General features: G+C 40.2%; 1 protein-coding gene across 1 annotated transcript; it reads left to right on the top strand.

The window, feature by feature from the left end:
* LOC103178131 (protein YIPF5) lies at positions 1 to 16,940 on the top strand. The gene is made up of 6 exons (XM_007892701.2): positions 1 to 220; positions 1,824 to 1,945; positions 2,895 to 3,064; positions 7,000 to 7,145; positions 9,049 to 9,230; positions 16,596 to 16,940. The coding sequence occupies exons 2-6, from the start codon at positions 1,836 to 1,838 to the stop codon at positions 16,756 to 16,758; spliced, it is 771 nt and encodes a 256-aa protein (XP_007890892.1). The 5' UTR covers positions 1 to 220; positions 1,824 to 1,835; the 3' UTR covers positions 16,759 to 16,940.
* The last annotated feature ends 325 nt before the right edge of the window (positions 16,941 to 17,265 follow it).

Here is a 17,265-nt window from a genome sequence, read left to right as displayed (position 1 = left end):
AGTTGGAAAAATGTAACAGTGAATATTAAAGCATGCCAGTCTGTGTCAGTGTTATATTTAGTAGAGCTATCTCTACACTGCACATTTAGAGCTTTATAAATAGCGTTGAGCAGCCTTCTTGCCTCAAGTTGTGCTTAAGCCCTGCTTGACATTTTGTTTTGTTAAAACTGTCTAAAGGCGGCATCACTTCTTTGGTATTCAGTCTTTTCGTTTATTTGAGGTACGTATAATTAAAATCTCATAATACAGTTCGTTATATTGTTGATCAAACATGTAGCAGTTTATCTTTCATGCAAAGTACTATAGAGCAACAGTACTAAATGTATAAAATTCTCTTATGTTGACTTTTGAATTTTTCTTAATCATGACGATACAGTACAAAATTATATTTGTATAGAGCCTTTCATATGGGGAGGACGTCCTAAGGAGATGTACGATGCGCACATGTACAAAGGAAAAACAATATTTTGGTGTCTGAAAAGATGCTTTGGTGCTGCATTGGTTGTTTGCGGGACATTGCTTTTAGTAAATTGGCTGTTTGTCTACAAAATACATAATCAATACACTTTATAGTTAAATATCCAATGAGGTTCAACATCCATTAAGTTGAGACATCCATTGTGAAAGGCCCTATATCAATTGTAAAAATGTTTCTGATGCAGTATGATTCTGATTTTCTGGTAAGAGACTGATGCTTGTGAAGCTACAAGCTTTCTACACTGTGTCTTTATTTGGTAGACCTTGTAAATGACAGCATATGACCTTGGTCATAGCAGCCTTGGCAGAAACACGTGCTCATATCACATGTTTTCATGTCACATGTCATAACCTGATCTTCTAGGCACACTGAGATTTACAGGAGAAAATGGGGTCTAAAACGTGGTATTTACAAACTACACGTGTTGAGTTAAATGCAGTATTGAAAGTCATTAAGGGCCAAAAAAAGAAAGCACTTTAACTTTCAGACTTTTCAACAAGGCATGTTGACCAATTAATCTGGAGCATTGTTGACCAGGTCACTATTAGAAACTCCCTTCTCTTTGAATAATGTCACTGGAACTTTGACATCTGAACAGGTAGACAGGACTTCTTTGCAATATCTCATTCAAACTAAACACCTCCGACAATGCAGCACTCACCCTTTACCGTATAGAAATGTTAATCTAGCTAGGAGCTCAAGATCCAGTATGGGATTTTAACCTACATTCTTCTGACTCACAGGTGAGAGTGAAACCAGCTGAGCTAAGCCATATTTCAATGAGTCATATTTCAGGAGTCTTTTAAAGCACTCCTTTCTGCCACTAGCTATATTCAAATCAAACACAAGGCAGTGTGTGCCAGGAACGAATCACCCTGTTCAGCCAGCACTGAATTGTAGCTCAGCTACACTTCTTTATGTCATAGTTCTTTACTTCAGGCTGATTACTGCAGGTCAGCACTTTCTCACCCACTTGATTGTTTTAAATGACTCTGATCAAGACAATACAGAACTGTATAGCAGCAATTAATTGCCAATATCACAAACTACAGTTGCAATCAGAAATTCATTTTATCTTTCTTAGGCAAGTTAACGCTTCACAATATATTACACAGCATACTGACATTATCTCGACATCTGCTAACAAGCATAAGCAACCTTCACTTAATCAAAACAACATTTATGATCAAGATCGTAATTTTGCAGTTCAGCTTGACAAGCCTAAGCATACCCAACTTAAGTAAAACATTTTTTTAATAATTCACTTCTGATCACAACACCACCAAGATGAGCTGTTGGCACATGACAAAATAAGTTAATCATTTATTTTATTATTGCTTTCCAGGATTCTATCAGAATGTCTGCTTTTGAACGGATTGATTCAGATTTTTACCAATCAAACTATGATATTAAGGATCAGGATCAAACTTATGTCTACAGAGATGATAGTAATCCTGATCCAAATAGGTACGTGCTTTCTTTATTTGATGTTTACCAACCACCTACTGAAAAGGGCTCAAAATTTCACCTAGTTTTAACCTGAAGCACTATTTTGCCTTAAAATGTAAGAATGTAAAAAGTATAGAATTGTTGAAACAACAAGAACAAAATTACATTTATAGAGGGTCTTTCACATCAGGAGAACGTCCCAAGGCACTGGACAGTCATGGGTCAGGACCCGAGCATGGGGGAGAGGTGGGGTAGGGGTGAGGGAAGGCAGAGAGGTGGGAGGGCGATCAAAGCTACGATCGAAGAGGAGGGTCTTGAGACCGACTTTGAAGGATGCGAGGGAGGAAGTGAGGTAAAGGGACTGTGGGATGGAGTTCCACAGTGTGGAGGCAGAGAGGCTGAAAGCCCGTCCACCGATGGTAGGGCGGGTCGGGCGGGAGACATGGAGCAGGCTGGAGCCTGCTGAACGGAGGGAACGGGCAGGTTGGTAGGGGTTAGCAGGTCAGAGAGGTAGGAGGGCACAAGGCCATGGATGGCCTTGAAAGTGAGGACGAGGATCTTGAACTCGATCCTCTGAGGGATGGGGAGCCAGTGGAGTGGGGTCATGGAGCCTGGTAGCTTTGGATGATCTGCAGCTTGTGAAGGGAAGCGTTGGGAAGGCCAATGAGGAGCGAATTATCATAATTGAGCCTTGATGAAAATTCTTGATTCCAAACTTCATTTGGAAGTCAAATGTCTACAGTGTTTAAAATGAATTGGCTTCTAAATTAAAATTACTAGATGACATTTCAGGTCTAAAAGTCTAACCAAGTGAACCCATGAAGTAGGACTCACTGGTGAGCTTTGGGTACAGTCACAAGATCAGAAATGAGCAGTTTAGGTAAAGAAGCCTCTTCTGCCTGTTTGATTAGTTATTAGATGGTTTTCTTTTATTAAAATAAGGACTAATTTTTTATGCATCTTACAGTGATTCTGAAAACGATTACTCACAACGTCAAATCTTTGCACCTTCAGAAATGATGCACACTTCACAGTTCTATGCAGGCAACATCTTACAGCCATCTGCAACCTATATCCCCTTTGGCTCCTCTTCCCCAGTCGATGCTGATTTTGATGATGAACCGCCACTTCTAGAAGGTACATAGTGAATATGTAACCAAACCACATGAATGATTGCTGATCTTAAGCAGGAAGAGGTGTGCTAGTACTTTGAGTTTATTCTGTATACCAATAATGTATTTTCCACTATTTTCCAAATTGTTACCAAAGTATTTGCAGCTGATAAACTTGCACTTATATCATGCCCTTCACATGAAATAACATCTCGAAGCACTTTACAATGGTACGTCAGCCAGACCAAATTACTAAAGAAGCACAGGCTATTCAGCTATTGGATTACTTGAACCTGAACTGTAATGTGGAATTTGACTATTTTTTATATAGCAACTTATCATGTCAAAATGTCTCAAAGGGGCTTCACATGTTTTCTGTATTCTGCTACAAATCCACAGCCATTGCCCAAAGTATTTGTGGGCAAATACAGCAGCCAATTTGGATGCAGCAATGCCTCACAACGAGCCCAAAGGTAAATGAGCAATTTAACTGGAGGATTGCTCACTGGAACACTGTGAGAAACTCCTTTCTCTTGTCGAATAGTGTCATGGGTTCTTTAATATCCAACTGATCAGGCAGATGAGAAATTAATGAGACATTGAGGTCTCATCTGAGGACAGAAACTCTGTCAATGCAGCACTCTCCCAACACTGCATTGGAGTATCAGCCTAGAATGTGAACTCTAAGTTCTGACTTGGAATTTGAACCCACAATCTTCTGACCCAGATGTGAGAGTACAACCATCTTATAACCCCATCCAGCTGTATTAAACATTTATCATTTGTCTTAATTTGCTGATGCATTCTAAAATATTCCTGTCTGTTAATTATAATGGTTAAAGTTCTTAAATGTATTCTTGGAGTAATACAGCTTCTCATTTCTGTTTCTTTGCTGAGGCACATCAATCATGCTACAGTGGCAAATTTATGCTGCCACAGATATTGAGGTTGAAGATGAAATATTTGCAAAAACAAAGTCACTTTGCCTATAGCAACTTCCAGTTGGCATCCACAGACGACTTTTTGCTTTTGGGCCCTTTCTCAGCCATATAACACAAGTAAAATGTTGGAAAGCAAAACATTGACCATAGAATAACTTTTGCAGCCCTTTGGGATTGGAATTTTTCCATAAGTAACTGTGAGCAAGCTTTTATTGTATGGATTTTGCATTTCTATCTAATTGTTTGACATTGGTCTATGTCAGTTAGCTCCAAGCACCATAATAGATGCTGTTCAGGCAATTACCTTTTGCTGTGCCTATCAGCTGCTTGATGAAGATGAAAATAAGGAAGCTTCCTGTCCAGGGAGAATCTCAATTTCTGCTTAGAAATAAGTCTAAATAACTGGATACATGGAGTACAGTACTATATATGCAGGGATATCCATGGCTTCTCAGCTGACTCTTGTGTATATAGTCACAATATCACAGACAGGTTTCAGTGAAGAAAGTTCTATAGTCAATTAATCTCAGCCTAGAATTCCACACTACCATCGTCCCAGTACAGTACCACATACTTTGAAAAGATTCTTGGGCATTCAAGAGGCACATTTTAATGTTAATATTAAGGGCCAGTCACACAATATTGGGAGCTGAGTTCATAAAACTATCAAAAGAGGTTCAGTCACCTTTACCGTACAAAATATCTATCCCACCAGCTTTCTGTGACAGTATCAACGTTTTCTTAAACGAGTCTAATGTCTAAGTCTCAACCATCCTTCCTGATAACCCATTCCAGCTGTTCATTCCCCATGTAAAGAAATGTTCGCTCCTCTAGGCAAAGAATTCTGGCTATGCTCCGGAACAAGGCTTTATGTATAACAGAGGGTCTGAGGTGGGGGGCGGAATCATCTCACCCTGAAGGGTGTTCATTTGTTAAAGGAAAAGTGTCCACAGCTTCACATTTGGCTCAATTGGTAAATGCATTGCCTAGTTTGTTACTGAGCCATGGAAATCAAGACTTGTTAGGTCTAACTCTGGTCAATCCTGAGTCGTTGCTCCCAGTGAGGCTGGTACAGGATGATGTCCACACTAAAGGGTTAATGATTGCCACAATAACTGCAGTTTTAATGATTGATAATCAGCTGTTGAATTGTGCTGCAATTATCGACTTTTACATCAAATACTTTTCCACATTTCATGGAGCTGCCAGAACATCACATCAATTATTCCACCTTTTTTTTCTTGGAAACTAAAAGGAACTTTGAAAATTAAAACATTGTGAACCCACAATAACAGATAAGTTAGCACTCACCCTATCTCCAACTGAATCAAACCAAATGACAGAGGATTAGAGTGCACCAAGACGCCATCTCTTTTTCACCTTTAGCTCATTGCTAGTTCTCAATTCTTCACTGAATTATTATCTAATGTGTGATATAAGTAAATCACACGATGGCTATCCACAGACCATTGATTAATACCCCACCAGCGTGCTCATAAGAACTTACCTCATGATGACATTACTCTGAAGCTATCAGGTCAGCCCACTTGTGAGGTATACATATTAATAACATATTTTGCATAACACAATTATTCTTACCTGAAGGAAAGGGTATCATCTCTGAACCTGCTGAATGGCTGGATTAGCACTTTGCCAAGGCTTTACACAGTCTGATCACGATGATATCTTTATTTCCAATACCTTTATTATACTCGTATATATTATAATTTAAGTGAGCAATGAGAAGAGCATGAGCAATTCCATTATCACAGCTGAAGTTTCAAAGTCATGGCCATTATAGCCAGAGTAATGCATATAAAGCTATGATAAATCTGTTTAAAAAATAACAAGCCTTTCAGCACTAAACCTTTCAATCAATCAGTCATTTTATATTGCCTACCCATTTATATTTTTCCCATTTATACTTTATTCTGACAAAGAATGCTCCAATCTGATTTAGAATGCGCATTCAAAGAGGTTGCACAATTGACAGCTTCACTCAATGTTATAGCGTCTCTCTCAATCTCCATCCAAAATGCTCAAGTGAGAATTTTTTCTTGCAGTTGCGATGTTCACAAGTTTAATGTTTTGCGTTTTTAACTTTTTTTTGGTCAGCCAGATATCCAAGAGACACAGAAATCAATCATTGGGCTTAAGAGTATCAAAACCAAACTAAGAGTTCCACATATGCATGGAGATTTTAATTTGTCTGAAAGGAAGAATGGTTTCTGTCCTCAGAGAGATACAGCCTACTCACCTAATCCTGAGAAGTATTACATGAAGATTGGTGAGAGCAAATGTGCATTGGAGCACTGTAACAGTTTAACCAGCTAAGACTGTGTAGCTTGCCACTATGTTGCAACGCTTCCCAATGCTTGACCAACTAGGACCACCATAGCTAGGGCTTTGATTTGCAGAATTAACAGGAAATGAGTGGGAAGAATCCCTGCTCTCAGTGACTGGTCTGCCTCTACAAATCCTGTTGATAAACCAGGGGGGCTGGTCTGCCATCAACGATGCCATGGACTCTTGTAGAGCTCCCTGATTCAGGAACCAGACTATCGACACAGAGATCGACTTGATTCCGATATTCTTGACAATTTGTTGAGTAACAGAGATTGGAATGGGACAACATATACAGGAAGAATAAGAAAGACATTCATACAGTAGGAGATATAGGAAGATAGCTCCAAGTAACTCACTTGCCATAGTTTGTCTCAGTTCATCCTATAAAGAGAAGCATAGGAATATAAGCAAATATAACACAAGAAACGACCATCCGACACACAAGTCCTTCTAAAGAACATTGATTCCATTACAGACTCTCCCATGCCCGAGAGGATGTCTCAAAATGCTTCACGGGCTTTACGGTAAAGTGTAGTGTGACACCCATAAAATAGACTGGAGGTACTAAATGTAATAATTCCGCAAGGTTGGTAAAATTCACAACTTGTAGCCCCTCCCCCCCACCCCAACCTGTATCTTGTGAAATCCTAACCCAGGACGGTTTCTTTCACAGAACTGGGGATCAACTTTGATCACATCTGGCAGAAGACGTTAACGGTTCTGAATCCAATGAAGCCAGCAGATGGCAGCATCCTGAATGAGACTGATTTAACAGGACCAATGGTTTTCTGTTTCGCATTTGGAGTCACACTGCTGTTGGTATGTTAAAATGTCATTGCATGAAAATGTCACAAAAAGTAATTTACTTGCCATGTCATTCTCTTTCCTTCAATTTAAGTATTTTTAAAAAACTAAACTGTTATTTGGTTCATTATGAACATCATCAGAATATTATTTTGTTAGTGCTGTGGAAAAGTCACTATGTGTCTAAGGCTCTCCTTCCAGAAAAAAACAATTAATTTTGATGCCTATGTTTTTGCAGGAAACAGTAGAAATGTAGACTTTTTAATGTGAGCAGAATGATAAGCTGTTCCCTGAACATGTTTTTTTCCAGGGACTATTTGTAATAATAACTGAGGTGCACCATCATGGTTTACATTTGATAAAAATAACAGTTGCTGATCTTTAATAATAAACATAGACCATCCAGTATTATTATTTCATGCCCTTTCAGTATTGCCATTAGTTTGAATTTTTTTTTATATGTTGATATTTCTACTGAATTGACTGCTTGTGTTCACCAAATCTGAAATGTTATTTGACGCTTGGGAATGGAATCATTTTTAACTCCTTCATTTTTAACTGCTCTGCTACTAACATTGTCCAGTTCATCAGAACATGATGACTGTTCCCTATCATTAGAAAGTTAGTGAAGAGCCAAGGCTTATAGTTCCAGACACTAAATTTTTATTTGTTTTACTGGTAAGCAAAGTTACGCCTGCTCACCCCCATTAACCAAATTAGACAGAAACGTTCCACTTTGGGAATGAGGGTTGTCCCCACAGACAAGCCACAATCCCCCCAAAACATTTCTAGGCCCCAAATTGTCAAAGGACAATGCAGATCTGAACCATGTCTTCATGAACACCCGAGCAAATCAGGTGGCTGGATGGCCTCACTGGCTGGGCAAGTCCAGCCTGAGCCTCATGACCAAATGCTCAAGTGAGCTCTGAGATCCAGTATCTCCGCTTCCTCTTTGTGAGGGCAGATCAAACTCCTCAGATCAGAAGTGCTGCAATACTGATCCCAAGCCAACAGGGGGCTGAAAGCATAGCTATTGCCGGGATCTCAATCCTTCGCATATCCATTTATCGTGAGATTCGGTCATGGTAACCCACACAAGCGAATCTCAACAGGAGATGAACTTTTCCAGCATTGCTAGCTCAAGTAGTAACTGATGTGAACAGAAACTACACTTGATCTTAAGCTTGAGTATTAAAAGTCTGTAGATTGGGGGAAGAAGAGAAAACTTGTGTGGGAGATAAGTGTCAGCTTGGCTCACTTTTTAGCACTTGTGCCTCTGTGTCTGAAGATTGTGGGTTCAACATTGGGACTTTGAACTCACAATTAAGGATTATATTCCAGTGTATTACTGGGGCAGCACTGCATTGTTGAAGGTCCCATAATTTGGATGAGATGTTAAAATTGGTTCCTACCTGCCTGTTCAGGTGAATGTTAAGGATCTGATAAGACTACTCAAAAATAGAAGGGACTTTCTCCAATTGTCTCAGGCATTACTCTTGTAGATAAATTGGTCATTCTGCTTGTGGGATTTTACTCGGCATAAATTGGCTGCTGTGTTTGTCTAGAAAAATAAAGTTGAAACACTTGAAGGCAATTACTTCTAAAGAGCTTGGAGAAGTTTTAACGTTAAAAGTCACTATATCAAATTGAATGATAATTATTAACATTGCTGTTTTGAGGTCTTGGGAAAGAATGTATTGGAGTATGATGGTGAAATGAGTTTTAGAATCATAGGAATTTACAATCTGTAAATTTCAGCCGTTTCCTGTCAGAAGAGGGCCATTTGGCCCATCAAGTCTGCACCAGCTCTCAATGCATGCATTGAATTTTATTCTCAACAGTGAATGTAGGAAGAAGGAAGAATTAAATCACATTCCATTCTCTCTTATTATAAGAAATTAATTTTCTTTTATTACAGGCTGGTAAAGTTCAGTTTGGCTACGTGTATGGAATCAGTGTCTTTGGCTGTTTGGGGGTTCATGCTCTACTCAATCTGATGAGTGTCACCGGGGTCTCATGTGGCTGTGTGGCCAGTGTCCTGGGCTACTGTCTCCTTCCAATGACCATCCTCTCTAGCTGTGCAGTGCTCTTTTCACTCCAGTAAGTATGTTGCATAAGTCTTCTCTGCCGAACTGCTGACATTGATGGTTCAAATTGTTTAGGGATAATTATAAGCATGTCTGTCAAAAATTAAACTGTAATAAATGCAGAACCTAGGTACATAGATATTCAGACCAGAAAAAACAAGAAAAGTAGAGCTCCAGAGTTGGGTCAAGGTACCTTTAAGTCTGCACTTAAATCTCCTCATTCCAACCCCCATAATCCATGTAAGTATCTCCTCTGGTGCTGGCTATTCAGTCCTCTCTTAGTGAGGTTAAGAAACAGAAATAACTGTCTGGCAAACTTTCTGGCTGCTTGACCCAGAAGCACATGTCAAATTCATGATAAAAATAATGGAAAATCCCTTCTCGAATTTGAAAGATAGTTTATCCAGAGAGGTCTGAGCCCTGAGCATTGCTCACTATTATCTTTATCCCGTTACACTGCTAACAATATCACATAGCAGATGAAACTCATTGTCTGTAGTTGTTGATCCTCTCTCCCTTAAGGAACTATCTAGATTTCTCTTGAACCTAACATTTGCATTATAGGGTGACTCCCATGGTGGAACTTCACAGAATTTGTGTCTACTCTGGCCACCATACTTGCTACAAAATTCACAGTTACTTTACAGTAAATCCTATGAAGTACTCTGAGATAACATCCTGACATGAAAGGTGCTATATCAAATGCAACAATTATTATTTTTTATTTTTGTCGGAGTAAGCAATGTTGTGGATGATGAGCGTGAGAAAACAAATCTGCACATTACTTACTTATTATTGGATTAAACTATATAAAAACTATCTAAGATATGGTTGGGCCACTACCTATTTGCGTTAATCCATCCCCGCTTTGAGGATTCTCTTCTACCTATAATGTATAACTCGTCAAGAATCACAATCCTTTGTTTCAGTTTAAAACTCCATTCTATTTTAACGTATGTCATTCTTAAAAATAAACAGAGTCTCTGAGGGTTTGAAAGTCAGTAATTTGTACCTTGGCCAGTGAGAGCTCTTCATTCTCTGCAGGTCAGCAGATTTAGTGTCCTTGGCAGTGTGTACTTATAAACAGAAAATCAACATCACACTTTGCCAAAGTACATGAAACATGCAAGGAGAATTACTCCTATGGGGTAAATTAGCTGCATTTCAGAATGCATTTGATGTTACAATTATCATATCAAATGTGTTATGAAATGCTGCTAATTTTACTCTATTATGTTTAAAAGTGTTTGCCATCTGCCACCTATTTTGCTCTTGTTCCTAATTGCTACTCCTAACATTAGTCTCATGTTGGCAAGTCTGCTAGCTCTCAGCTGGTGGTATTGCAACAGGCAAGTTTGAAAAAGGGCACAGGTCAATGCAGCATATTGTGCAGAAAGACTCTTCATCAATTGGATCTGTAAATGTTATAAACTGTAGGCAAAATGTGCTGTTGTTTCACAGAAAGTAACAGCTAATGTGATGCAGGTAACATCAAGAGTACAGTGAATGCAAAAATAAATTAAATTCAGAATTTATAAGTTATATGCATGTTTTATGCATATAAAAATATTATTTTTTGTGCACTTAATAAATGGAAGCCTATTCAGAGTCAAGATTAGGTATGAGGGAATATCTACCATGGAATGAGCAACCTTGAATTTATATAGTCTAAGCTGACACTCCAATGTAGCACTAGGGGGTTGCACAAGTTGCAGGTCATTCAGAACTCTGCAGCTCGTGTACTGTCCCGCACCAGGCTTCGGACCACATCACTCCCACCCTCGCTCACCTCCACTGGCTCCCCATCCCCCAGAGGATCGAATTCAAGATCCTCACCCTCACCTACAAGGCCATTCACGGCCTCGCTCCCTCCTACGTCTCCGACCTACTATCCCCCTACCTACCCGCCCGTACCCTCCGTTCCTCTGGCTCCGGTCTGCTCCACATCCCCCGCCCCAACCACCCTACCATCGGTGGCCGGGCATTCAGCCTCTCAGCCCCGAGGCTCTGGAACTCTATCCCCCAGTGCCTTCGCCGCCTCCTCCCTTTCCTCCTTCAAGGCCGGTCTCAAGACCTTTCTCTTTGACCGTGTCTTCAGCTCCCCTCTCGACTCTCTACCCCCTCCTCGCTCCCTCCCTTCCCTCCCCTCACCCTGACCATTTCCCCCCTGCTCGGGTCCTGACCCAACTGTACAGCGCCTTGGGACGTCCTCCTGACGTGAAAGGCGCTCAATAAATGGAATCTTGTTGTTGTTGCAATGTCAGTGGTGCCGTGCTTCAGATGAGACTTTACACGGACCAAGGTCATCCAAGTAAGATTGGTCACTTGTTTCATGGCTATTTCTGGGACATTGCTATGTGTAATTGGCAACTGATGTATAGCAGCTGATTTAGCAATTTGGCAGCATCCTGTTTGACTTATTTATTGCTACCTCATACTGTTTTGACATGGTGACCGATGAATCAACTAAAACTACAAGATTTCTTTCAGCTTCCTCCTGGGCAAGTTCTTTCCCATCCATGGAGTGTGTGTTTCCTATTCTTAATTCCTATATGTGTTACCTTGCATTTATCTATACTGAACTTATTTGCCAGTTATCAGCCCATGTGCATACTCTATCAAACACATACTCTATCAAGCTTAGTGTTGTCTGCGAATCCAGGAGATTAATGTATAGAAGGAACAGGAGGGCTCCCAGTACAGGCTCCAAAGGCACGGTGTTTCTTTAGGTGCTCTACCTTTCCAAAAAGTCAAATAGCCTAAATGAAAGAATTGACAATGTAACAGGTTCCCAATTCTACCTTCTGCTCAATCCACCATGGTGGTTCCCTGAACTGTGGCTTGGCCAAGGGCAAGTAATTATATTTAAGCACTGGTGTTGGAAGCCTCAGAAAAGATGGAATTTGAATAGAACAGCATGCTCTGAAGCCCGCCTGTTGATGAGGACTAATTCAGGATTTTACTCCAATAAGCTGGAAATATTAGCACTACAAAAAAGGCCTGTAGGCCTCTTTGGTAATATATTTTAACAAACTGCATCTATTTACAAGATAGCCAAAGTACCACGAAAGGAGGACATAGGAGGACTTTTTTCACCCAAAGAGTTGTTGGGATGTGGAACACTCTGCCATGAAGGGTGTTGGAAGCAGAATACATTGTAGTTTTCAAGAGGGAAATAGATGGGCATATGCAAAAGTGGGGCTTGAAAGGGCTGTGGAGATAAAGTGGGCGGGTGGGATTGAATTGATCTCCTTGAACACAGCATCACATCAGCTTCAGTTAATGAAAAAAATAAGATTTATTTAATCTTCACTCACGTTTGAAGCGCTTTGAGATCAAATGCAAGGATTAGTGTTATATATTATTATGTGGGGTCCATATCACCATGGATCAGATGTGTCACTAAACTGTCCGTGAAATAAAATGGCTGTTCTGCACGAATGCATTCCATTGAGTGTTTTGTTTAGACTATCCGGAGCTACAAATCTTGGGTTTATGAGAAAGTATATATGTTTTACTTGTTGAGACAGTGAAATGATGAACATTTCATTCCTAGCAATGGATTTATATATATATATAGTATAATAATCCTTGCATTTTGATATAGAGCTTTATCACATCTTCAAGACAACTGCAAGCGCTTCACAGAATATACAGTAAAGTGTATATTTTGTGGGCGAATGGATTTAATGCTGGATGTAGGGTATTGTGTAGCTCCCTGTATATTCTATATTGCATGTCCTCATTACAGCCTGCTCAAAGGAGGTGATCAGACGTTCTCCGATTAAGTGCTGCCATGTCTGCAAGTGAATGAGTTATTCATTTCCTCATCTTAAAAGATAAAGCTTTACGGATTTCTCCAGGGAATTCTGACACTTTCCGTTTTTCCTAAGGAGAAGTTATAAAGGATGTAAGCATTGATCTTGGTCAGTGCTAAAGATGAATTAAATAATTCACTTCACCATCTTGTAGTAACCAATACAAGTGTCTTGTTAAAATAGCTCACAGCATATTGAGCTTTAGTCATGTCTCAGCTTCCGTTTCTAATGAACCTGTATAACAATCAGTACTAAACAATCTACCACTGTTTGTGGGACATTGCTGTGCGCAATTGGCTGCCACCTTTCACTCACAAAATATGCTGTCAATTCACTTAACAGTATATTCTGTGAAGCACTTTGAGACGTCTCAAATGCAAGGATTGTTATTATAATTATTGCCTTGTATGTCAACATCACCCTCGCATATACATGGTGAGATAGAGCTTTCTTACCTCAAAAGCATGATTGAAATTTGGAAATATCAGAGTACAGAAACGATGAGTTCCGTTTCAGAGAAAGATGATGGGAACAAGTAAATTAAATCTTTTAAGGAGCCTGCGTTCAAACATGAGACACTTAATGCCAGCGTTATCTTAGCCTGTAAGAATATTTTGGTTTAAAATTAAGGATCACACAGTGCTGTGGAAATAACAATTTGCATTTATATAATTTCTTTCAAGCAGGATAGCATCTCGGAAAACTTAACATTTTGATGCTGAGTCAGGGAGAAAGGGGAGGTGATTGTAGGCACAGTCAAAAAGTCTTTAGGTACAATTCGAAGATGGACAAGGAAGCTTCAAGGTGGAGGGAAAGTTCTTAACTTCAGTCTTTATTTAGAAGCTGGTTTTCCTCAGTTCTCAAAAAAAACTGGCTTCCATATTAAGACTGAATTCATGAATTTCACAATTTTGTGTGATTTTAAAATTGAAGACAAAATAGTCTTACAAGTTTAAACTGGTCGGAATTTTTGAAGTTTAGCTTGTCCAAATATATTTCTTATTTTCTCCCCAGTGATTTGAGCTTTTCCGTTCCTGGTCCTTCTTGCTGGGTGTAGCTCCACCCTCCAGTACCCACCCAGATAGTCACTGTGAGCCTTGTCAGCGAGTGTCAGCAGATCACTTAACTGAAGAGGCATCACAGACATAGAAACATAGAGACAAGAGTAGGCCATTCAGCCCCTCGAGCCTGTTCCTCTATTTTATAAGATCACGGCTGATCTGTACCTCAACTCAATTACCTGCCCTTGCCCCATATCCCTTAATATCCTGACCTAACAAATAGCTATCTACTTCCGTCTTGAAGATATGAACGGATCCAGCATCCACAGCCTTTTGGGGTAGAGAATTCTAGATTGCCACTACCTTTTGGGCAAAAATTGCTTCCTAATTTCACTCCTAAATGGCCTCGCTCAAATTTTAAGATTATGCCCCCTTGTTCTGGATTCCCCACCAGAGGAAATAATTTCTCTATATCTACCCTATCGAATCGCTTTATTATTTTAAAAACCTCAATCAAATCAACTGTCAACCTTCTAAACTCAAGGGAGTCCTGTAGCTCAGTGGTTAGAGCACTCGCTTTGCAAGCGAGAGACCTGAGTTCAATTCCAGGCAGGGCGAAACCTTGGGCAAGTTTCCTTATTCCACACGCCTAATAATAATCCCTCCAAAACCAAAAAAAAACAATAATAAATTGGTCATTTTCAATCTACGACTGTTTGTGGGACATTGCTGTGCGCAATTGGCTGCCGCGTTCGCCCACAAATATACAGTCAATTCACTTTACAGTGTGTTCTGTGAAGCGCTTTGGGACGTCCTCCCGACGTGAAAAGCGCTATATCAAATGCAAGGATTATTATTATTATTATTATTAAGGGAATAGAGACCAAGTTTATGCAACCTGTTCAGACAAACTTGAACTCTTCTCACCTGGTTGCTTGGCCACACAGAACCAGTAGAGTGTGCTGTAGAGTGCACAAGAGCAAGAATCCTAGCTGGTGTCCTCTCTATATGTGTGAAGGTGGGTCAATTTAACAACAACAACAACAATTTGCATTTATATAGCACCCTTCATGCTGGGTAGAGCCTCAAATGCAACATGGCTGAGACCAGCATTGGTTGGGACTCAAACCAGCGAGCTCCTGATCTGTAAGCTGCAGCTCTGCATTATACCATCAGAGCTCCCCAATCTAAATGTGTTAATGATATTCTGGGTAGCTCAGTTGATTGCGGAGTAGACTTGGGTCCTGAAAGTTGTTGCTTCATATTCTTGTGGGACCATTTTTTCAAAGTTGATAAAATAAGTACTCGGTTCAAAAATATTTTCCTCGGGGTTCAGAAGGGTAGGGTGACCCTTATGGGGCTGAATAGGTAGTTTTATCCGAGGCAGACTTTAAGATGCCAAAGAGCTAGGTAAGCAAATGTTATGAGGCAATGTTAAATGTGATTGAGTTTGTGGCTCATTCTACAACACTAAATTGCAGAGTTTACTGCAGTTGATGAATCTAATGCAGTCGCATAACCTTATTTCTTTATTAATGAAACATTGCCTTGTAAAAGAGCTCGATTCCAGTGTACTCCACAAGGGAATGTGTGTTAGCAAAGAAAATAAAACCAAAACAAAAAATAATCATAGTTTAGGATTAGTTTACTCTAAAATGAAAGCAATGATTTACAAAAAAGTACTGTATTCAGAATGCCAAAAATACATCAAACACTACAGTAAATAATATTAATAATATTTTCCAGAATTAAGGAAGCAAGGTGCATCTCCCCAGAGCGAGAGTGCGCATTTCATTCCAGACACAGGGAAATTTCCATGTGTAAGTGGCATACGTATGTGGAACTCCCAGTTTGGTTTGAGTACTCTTAAGCATGGTGATGGGTTTCTGTACATATTAGACACATAGCTGACCAAAAAAGATATAAATATTCATGCTTCATGCCTGTAACAGCAACACTCACTAAGTAGAAAAAAAATTGACCATATTTTCAAAGGACCTCTTCATCTGAACCTGTTTTGTGTTAGGCTCCACAAGCCTATCAACCCCATTCCACACCCCCCACCAACCCGGCTTCACTAGCTCCCTATCTCCAGAGGATCAAGTTCCAGTGGCCTGCTTCATGGGCCCTGCCCTGCTCACCCCACCATAGGCAGTCTTTCTGCTCCCATTCTCTGGAACTCCATCTCGGAGACCCTTCAACTCTCCCCTTCCCTCAGCTTGTTCCAGGTCCATCTCAAGACCTTCTTCTTTGACTGGACCTTTGGTCATCTCCCCCTCCATCCCCCACTTGCCCCCCACTCCTCCAGAATCCAACCCCAAACTCGGTGCAAACCCTTGACACTCCAATGCCTCATGTCCACCTGACATGAAAGGCGCCATATAAATGTGATTTGTTGTTGCCTGTGCAGTCCTGGTCATTATAATTTTTTGAAACTAAGTTACTGACAAACACAAAATGGTGATACATATATATCAACACAGATGTTGCGTTGTGCAGTGTTTATGCTACTGCAAACACACTGATGACATTTTTCGTACTGTGCTTTGTTAAACACAGGGGAGTGATTGGAACGGCGCTTGCTTTGATTGTCATTGGATGGTGCAGCCTGTCAGCCTCGAAAATGTTTATCTCTACACTGGCAATGGAGGGACAGCAGCTGTTGGTCGCCTATCCTTGTGCCTTACTCTATGGCATATTTGCACTTCTGACAGTTTTCTGACCAGCTTGTGAGTATCCTCCTGGGCAGGGGGTGGGGGAGGAAAGTGGAGTCTTCCTTGAGCTGAACTCATTCCAAGGTAACATGCTTGGCAACAGAATGTCTGCCACTGTTGCAGTCTCGGAAGTCCAGCACAACCAGTCTGGCTCATCAGCAGAACCTGGAAGGGCAGACCAGTCACTGAGAGCAAGGATTCTTCCCACTCAGCTCCTGTTAACCCTGCAAGCTAAAGCCCTAATGGGTAGGGTGGTCCTAGCTTGTCAAACAGAGGGACAATTTTTTGATGTTTTTAATGTAAATGATAGTTTGGAGTTCAGAAATCAATATCAATACCATGTAAAATAATAAAAAAATAAATCATTAATGAAGTGGAATTTAAGTAATGACTTCTTTGCTTTGTGGATTGCTGATATCGGTGTCAAATTGATTGCACTAATTTTTTTTTTAAAAAGCACAGACTGGAGAGAGGGATACAGATGCTATCCAAATGAGTCACAATATAGGCAAACT

This window comes from Callorhinchus milii, unplaced genomic scaffold (assembly GCF_018977255.1).
Source record: "Callorhinchus milii isolate IMCB2004 unplaced genomic scaffold, IMCB_Cmil_1.0 Scaffold1, whole genome shotgun sequence".
Lineage (NCBI taxonomy): Eukaryota > Metazoa > Chordata > Chondrichthyes > Chimaeriformes > Callorhinchidae > Callorhinchus > Callorhinchus milii.
This window is presented reverse-complemented; position numbering and strand designations above follow the sequence as displayed.